Source organism: Pleurodeles waltl, chromosome 2_2 (assembly GCF_031143425.1).
Source record: "Pleurodeles waltl isolate 20211129_DDA chromosome 2_2, aPleWal1.hap1.20221129, whole genome shotgun sequence".
Taxonomy (NCBI): Eukaryota; Metazoa; Chordata; class Amphibia; order Caudata; family Salamandridae; genus Pleurodeles; species Pleurodeles waltl.
In genome coordinates, this window is record NC_090439.1 from 1122053492 (window position 1) to 1122061432 (window position 7941).

Here is a 7941-nt window from a genome sequence, read left to right on the forward strand (position 1 = left end):
CGTTGCTGCCCCGCCAGCAGCGACAGCTGCAAAACCTTTACAAGAAAACAATAATAAACACTTTATTATTGTTTCCTTGTAAAGAGGCGGGCCACGGGGGTGACAAGCAGTGAGGGGGAGTGGACATCACTCCCCCTCATAGAGTGTGTGTTGGCTGGCCATCTCGGGCCGGCCAAACACACAGGCACAGTAGGGACTCTCTAGTCCAGCAACACAGTTGCCGGGCTGGAGAGAGCCTGCACAGGCTCCTAGTCTGCCCGGGGCCGCCCTGGCTCGGCGCTCCAGCCAATCCCAAAGCTGCTCTGAGCAGCGTCAGGATCGGCTGCAGGGCAGGCTGGGAGCCTGCGCCTGCTGCGGAGAAGCAGATGGAGCGGTGCGGCGGCGAGCAAGGTAAGTGTTTATTTATTTATTTGTTTTTATTTCATTTTTATTCCCACCCCCCACACGCTACCCCTTCCGTGCGCCGCGAGCCACGACTGGTTGACACCCCAAACTTTGTCATCTGCCAAGCAGCCAGATGGGCTGTGTGAGAAGGGGAAGCCCTACCTGTGGCCAGGACTGGCGGCAAAGACCTGCTAGTCTCCGTGCTGGGTGAGGAGACATTACGCAGGGGAAAACCAAGATCACCTGGCTTGCAGCACCAGCGCCTGCCTGCTTTGCAAGACTTGTGTGCCCTGTGAGGAAGAAGAGAGCACTGGAGGAAGGTAGGGTCAGTGGGGAGCCCTACGGGGAGGACTCCCTGAGTGAGGTGCAAGGAGAATGGCTGTGCTTGTGTGGCAGGAGAGGGCCGCTGTGATCTCATCCGTGTGAAGAGAGCCTTGAGAGAAGTGCTAGGCCCGCATGGCAACCCGTATGCCAGAGGGGGCCACCATTTTGGGCCAGGAGTGTGAGAATTGGTCCGCTGAAAATTAGCTACACCTTAGGGAGGGAAATCGCACCAGAAGAGTTTCCCTGATCTTGACTAATGCAGCAACCACGTATGCCGGAAGGGGCTGTTGGTACCACTGTGGCCAAGTGCTCAGGTCACGGCCTGGACAAGAGGGTTACTGCAGTGACCGGCAGGTTAAATCAGCCAACTACACCTGACTGCTTCCATGAGGATTGCAGGATGCTGTCAAAGACGTCACACCCTCGCCAGAGATCCAGTCAGGAGCTGGAGAATCCCAGCACCAACCCCCCATTAGGAGAAGAGTGACTTACCTCATGCTGCCCGAGCGGGAGCAGCTTTGATCGCTGAACGAGCCAGCAGCATTACTCAGAGGGTAAAGCCTGCACCTGCTGGTGCTGTCTTGTGAACTGCATGTGGCCTGTCTCCGCCAAACAGGATCTGGACTCCGGAGCGCCCAAAGAGAGGTCACTGGCTGCACCGCTGAACACTTCCATACCTCCCGGAGCGGGTAAAGACTGGAGATGGGGCTGTTGCGCCCGAGGGGACTTGGTGCTAATGATACTGCAGCATCACAGACACTTTTGATTAACAATTAAGGAGTCAAAGGGGGACTTTCGAGCACAGCCTACTAGTCTGCATTCCCTTGATGCAACCATGAGGGAATGGGGAATAACCCCGAACTTGCTACAAGGTAGCGGGTTGGACAGGGATTTACCTGACAACTAGTGGAGCCCCGTCCTCAAGGAGAGGGTGTTATTGCATATGAGCATTGTTATTCCTTTGCATGTGTAGAGTATGAAATAACATACTTATTTTTCTTATAAAAAAAGTTTGGGAATGAACATTCATTTATTGTTTGTATTGTGTGAATCATGAGTTGTGTCCACTTACCTGCATCTTACTTCACGCTGTCCTCGCACCCCCACCCCCTCCAAGGGCGCCTTTGACTGCTCGTCCACAGCTACCACTGAGAAGCAAGTGCAGAAGGGGGACTTGGTCCAGTTACTCAGAGCCCATAGTAGGCCGGGCCCGGCACATTAGCAATAAAAGATCTCAATCACCACATTTAGGCCTAGGTAGCTCCTGCATGCCCTTTGACCCTCTGAAATGGGTTCTGACAGGCAGCTACTAACAGGGCCACTTGAATTATGTGGCAGGGGAAAAGCAAATTATGTGGCAGGGTTGAGAAAAATATGCTGTGTAATGCTGCACATTTTATGATGGCATTACGTCATTATTTTGTCATATTTACATTTGTTAATATCTGGGCATTGGTCGCACTTATTTGTTCCAGTTTAACACTCAAATATAACAACAAGCAACAGAAAGGTGACCAGTCCAGCTTTGCGTAGGGCCTTCCACTGCGCAGCAACACGCGCGGCTGAGTTTGAACCATTTGAGCTAGAAACACATTTTTTTGGTTACAATCTGCAGATTATTTAGCAGATGTGGCAAATGCGGCAAATCTATGCTTATGCCAAACAAACTGTGGCCGCACAATCGCTTAATTCCAGAGGCCCTGGCTACTACTAATGTGTACCATTTACAATGCTATTTCTCTTTAAACGTCAAACGCCTTTCAGATTTGACAATGAAACCTGCACACCTTTAATCAAAGCTCGTATCTTAACAAACTTCAAGGCGCTGTTTCTGGTATTTCCCAACACATTCCTCTGGGGCTGTGTAGGAGGCTGGCCTGGCTTGTAGTGGGTACCAGAGGTACTTACACCTTGTGCCAGGTCCAGTTATCCATTATTAGTGTAGAAGAGGTGTTTCTAGCAGCTTAGGCTGATAGAAGGTAGCTATGGCAAAGCAGCTTAGGCGGAACTAGGAGACATACAAAGCTCCTACTATACCACTTATATGATATAGCACAATATCATAAGAAGACACAATACACAGAGTTACTAAAAATAAAGGTACTTTATTTTTATGACAATATGCCAAAAGTATCTCAGTGAGTACCCTCAGTAAGAAGGTAAGTTATATACACAAGTTATATGTACACAAACCAAAATTAGGTAAGTAAGAGCAAGCAAAGTAATGCAAACAGTTTAGAATTACAATAGGTTGCAATAGGCCGACATAGGTCTAGGGGCAACACAAACCATATACTCCAAAAGTGGAATGCGAACCATGAATGGACCCCAGACCTATGTGAGCTTGTAGAGGGTCGCTGGGACTGTAGGAAAACAGTGAGTGTTACCGAAATACCCCTCCCCAAGACCCTGAAAAGTAGGAGTAAAGTGCACCTACTACCCCCAGAGAGCACAATAGTCATGATAGGGGGATTCTGCAGGAAGAACAAACACCAGCAGTGCACTGACAACGGATTTCCGGACCTGAGGACCTGCTAGGCAAGGGGACCAAGTCCAATAGTCGCAACGGTGTCCAGGGGGGGCAGGAGCCCAGGAAACCCCGGATGAAGGTGCAAGGAAGCTGCCTCTGGATGGAAGAAGCTTGGAGTTCTGCAAGAAAGAAGAGGACTAGGAACTTCTCCTTTGGAAGACGGATGTCCCACGTCGCGATGAAGCTTGCAGAGGTGTTCCCGCGCAGAAAGACCGCAAACAAGCCTTCCTAGCTGCAAGGGTCGCGGTAGAGGTTTTTGGGTGCTGCTGAGGACCAGGAAGGACTAGGATGTCGCCTTTTGGAGGAGGAGACAGAGGGGGTGCTCAGCAGCTCAAAGAGCCCTCACAGAAGCAGGCAGCACCCGCAGAAGTACCCCAACAGGCATTTAGAAGAAGAGTGAACCGGAGTACACCCGAAGTTACAAAAGGGGGTCCCATGACGTCAGAGGACAACTCAGAAGGTTGTGCACTGCAGGACAGAGTGCTGGGGACCCAGGCTGGGCTGTGCATAAAGGAAAACCTGGAAGAGTGCACAGGAGCCGGAGCAGCTGCAAATCACGCGGTACACAGCTTTGCAGTCTACTGTGGGGAGGCAAGGACTTACCTCCACCAAACTTGGACTGAAGAGTCATTGGACTGTGGGAGTCACTTGGACAGAGTTGCTGTGTTCCAGGGACCACGCTCGTCAGGATGAGAGGGGACCCAGAGGACCAGTGATGCATTCTTTTGGTGCCTGTGTTAGCAGGGGAAGATTCCGTCGACCCACGGGAGATTTCTTCGGAGCTTCTGGTGCAGGGTGAAGGCAGGCTACCCCCAGAGCATGCAACACCTGGAAACAGTCGAAAAAGCCAGCAGGATTAGGTGCTACAATGTTGCTGGTAGTCATCTTGCTACTTTGTTGCGGTTTTGCAGGCGTCCTGGAGCAGTCAGCGGTCGATCCTTGGTAGAAGGTGAAGAGGGAGATGCAGAGGAACTCTGATGAGCTCTTGCATTCGTTATCTGAAGAATTCCCCAAAGCAGAGACCCTAAATAGCCGGAAAAGAAGGTTTGGCTACCAAGTTAGGAGGATTGGCTACCAAGAGAGGTAAGAGCCTATCAGAAGGAGCCTCTGACGTCACCTGCTGACACTGGCCACTCAGAGCAGTCCAGTGTGCCCCCAACAGCTCTGTTTCCAAGATGGCAGAGGTCTGGGACACACTGGAGGAGCTCTAGGCACCTCCCCTGGGAGGTACTGGTCAGGGGAACGGTCACTCCCCTTTCCTTTGTCCAGTTTCGCGCCAGAGCAGGGCTGGGGGATCCCTGAACCTGTGTAGACTGGCCTATGCAGAGATGGGCACCATCTGTGCCCATCAAAGCATTTCCTGAGGCTGGGGGAGGCTACTCCTCCCCAGCCCTTCACACCTATTTCCAAAGGGAGAGGGTGTAACACCCTCTCTCAGAGGAAATCCTTTGTTCTGCCTTCCTGGGTCAGGGCTGCCTGGTCCCCAGGATGGCAGAAACCTGCACGAGGGGTTGGCAGCAGCAGCAGCTGCAGTGGAGACCCTGGAAAGGCAGTTTGGCAGTACCCGGGTTCTGTGCTAGAGACCCGGGGATCATGTTACATGGCCATGTTCGGAGTTACCATTGTGACACTATACATAGGTAGTGACCTATATGTGGTGCACGTGTGTAATGGTGTCCCCGCACTCACAAAGTTCGGGGAATTTGCCCTGAACGATGTGGGGGCACCTTGGCTAATGCCAGGGTACCCACACACTAAGTAACTTTGCACCCAACCTTCACTAAGTGAAGGTTAGACATATAGGTGACTTATAAGTTACTTATGTGCAGTGGTAAATGGCTGTGAAATAACGTGGACGTTATTTCACGCAGGCTGCAGTGTCAGGCCTGTGTAAGAATTGTCAGAGCTCCCTATGGGTGCCAAAAGAAATGCTGCAGCCCATAGGGATCTCCTGGAACCCCAGTACCCTGGGTACCTCAGTACCATATACTAGGGAATTATATGGGTGTACCAGTATGCCAATGTGAATTGGTAAATTTAGTCACTAGCCTGTTAGTGACACACTTGGAAAGCAGAGCGAGCATAAACACTGAGGTTCTGGTTAGCAGAGCCTTAGTGAGACAGTTAGGCATCACACAGGGAACACATACAGGGCACATACTTATGAGCACTGGGTCCCTGCCTGGCAGGGTCCCAGTGACACATAGACTAAAACAACATACATACAGTGAAATATGGTGGTAACATGCCAGGCAAGATGGTACTTTCCTACAGGCAGAACCACCAGCTGCCACCTACAAAGATATATCCCGTTCCCCCCAGTTATTAGACATTTGCACACCACTGCAGTTTGATTTACTGTGAATGTTCCCAATTCTTGTTTACGGGTTTCCAGAAATTCAAGGTAAATGTGAACTTCAGTGGTTGAAACCCTCTAATCCCCTCTTAATATATATTCACACAGATTGTGTCAGCATGTTAAGCGCATGAGTCGATGTGTAATGAAATAAAATGCAGGAAAGACTAATGAGGGAGGGCAAGCCAGAGATAGTGATTAAAAACTGGCTTCTGGCTTCCCAGAATACACCGCAAATTGCATCTCAGATTAACCGAAAGCTTTTTTAAAAAGTTAAAAACCTAAACATTGAACTTTATCTTTCTAACTGTATGTGATGGGGCCAGGTTTCCAAAGTATATACTCTCGGGATGGACACAGGACCACCCCCCTCACCCCACCAAGTGTTCGCTCTGAAGTTTCTGACACGTTTCTGCTCCGGTCCCTCCAGCTGCACCTGCTCAGGTGCTCGTCTCGGCCTCTTACCTGTCGCCCCGAACACTGTGATCAGCTTCCTGCTCGCCATCGCGCCTGCGCCACCCTGACCGACCCCTCAGGAGAGTGAAAGCCAGAGAGCTGCGCCAGTCACCGCTGCCAGGATCAGATCTAGTTCTGGTGTCTATAAGGCCCTGACGGGGCTTGTCTCAGAGCCTCCCCGTGCCTCTGGCACCAGCGAGGGAGCCCAGCCCATCCCCCACTCCTGCCTGATAGCTAGCGTCGCGTGAGATCACGGTGCAGCGCTACCCAAGCCCCAGGCCTCAGGCACAGTGCACCGGGGAAGCAAGTCCTGGCTTTCCTCCAAAGCAAGTTGTGTGCTCCTGGCAGATCTCCTTATGTCCCCCTACCTTCGTTACCTTACATTATACATCAAAAAGCGAGGGAGGGCCTAGAAGTAATTATGTCCGTAGTGTGCAATAAAAAATGTAGGGCATGGTGCGGCAATGGAGGTGCAAATTATGTGGCAAGACTGACTAAATTATGCGGTATGAGAAGAAAAAAAATAAGAGAAATGTTATTCGATGATGGGCCAATTATGATGCATGTTCTGTGGCCTTATAATAAAGATATTTTCCACAAATTGATGCAGAAGGGACCAAATAGAATATGCAAAGGTGCCTTAAGAAATTAAATTATTTGCATTCACCAGATCCTCTACAAAATGTAATCGCCTAGCAATTATCGATTTTGTCTTGCACGGAAGTATATAAATATAATGTTATTAAGAGTGTCTTTTCTACCAGCAGAGTAAAAACAAATTGAGGGAAACATACAATTCTCGTCCAAAAAACAAGCCCATGTGCACCGCTTCTTGTAATAAAAGGCGCGGCTCTTTAATTCAGCAGTTATAATCCCGGTTATTCCCCAAAACCTATCGTCTGTTTCGGGTTCAGCCTGTATTTGCATGTCATTATAGGGAACCTCAAATCCAGGCCTTTCCTATGGTCTGTGCACTCTGGCCTCCGAGATATTTCAATGTCACCCCAAAGGTTATTACGGATTCGAACCCAACAGCAAAAGTACAGTTATAAAAACAACAGGAACAAGCACTGGTAAAGCCAGTAGGTCTGGCTGTGGCTGCTGACTGGCTTTGCCAGTGCTAAATTTGTATGTGAATGAAAAAAACGTCTATAAGACACAAAGTATATTTTTTATACTGAAAGGGACTACTTATGTGCGGATGTGCACCTGTGCAAGAGCATAAAGCCTGGCAGGCCAATAGATGAAAAGGGGTGGGACCTGTGCCCACTGCTGTATGCTGTGTTGGGTGAGAGGAAAACTCAAAATTTTAAAGCAGACCAACGGATGAAGCCTGCAGTGGGATAGTGAGCACAGGAGGCATGTCTGGGCATACTAGTCGCACTTACGGCACTGAAGTACACAAACAAGGTGATGTATGGAATGCTTGAATTACTTGACCACCCCGGTCCATTGTTACTTTGCGCACACCATGCCACCTCAGTTTGGACCCAGCCGTATACAAATCATTCTCGACAGTGCTTCAATAGGAACAGTCCAACCCGAACTGCCAGGCCAGGTCCTCCCTGAACCAGAACACAGGCAGCCCAGGACCGGTTCTACCCGGACTGTGGTCAGGTGCAGCTGGGTTCCAGTGGCAGAGGGCCCACGCCTGGACATATGCTACACACTCAGGGCATCTCACTGCAGCATGCAAAAAAAATAAAATAAATCAGGAGGTTTCCAGCTCACTGTGCACCCTTCATGTAATATCAGCTCTCCACCAGCAGACTGAGGGAATAGAGACAATATTGTGTATTGCATCATGCTAATTGTCAGGCTTGTATTTAATTAATGCCCTGGGTCGAGAGATTACTGAAGAAAACTGAGCCCTTCTGCAACAAGAACAAAA

The 7941-nt window shown here is 49.8% G+C and overlaps 1 protein-coding gene across 1 annotated transcript in view; it reads right to left on the reverse strand.

Moving 5' to 3' along the window:
* LOC138278537 (nmrA-like family domain-containing protein 1) overlaps nucleotides 1–6168 on the reverse strand; it is a 43283-nt gene extending 37115 nt beyond the window's left edge. The window contains exon 1 of the mRNA XM_069219258.1: nucleotides 6060–6168. Within this exon, the coding sequence (XP_069075359.1) occupies nucleotides 6060–6099 (40 nt within the window). The 5' untranslated portion in view covers nucleotides 6100–6168. The remainder of the gene's footprint in view (nucleotides 1–6059) is intronic.
* Nucleotides 6169–7941: the final 1773 nt, after the last annotated feature.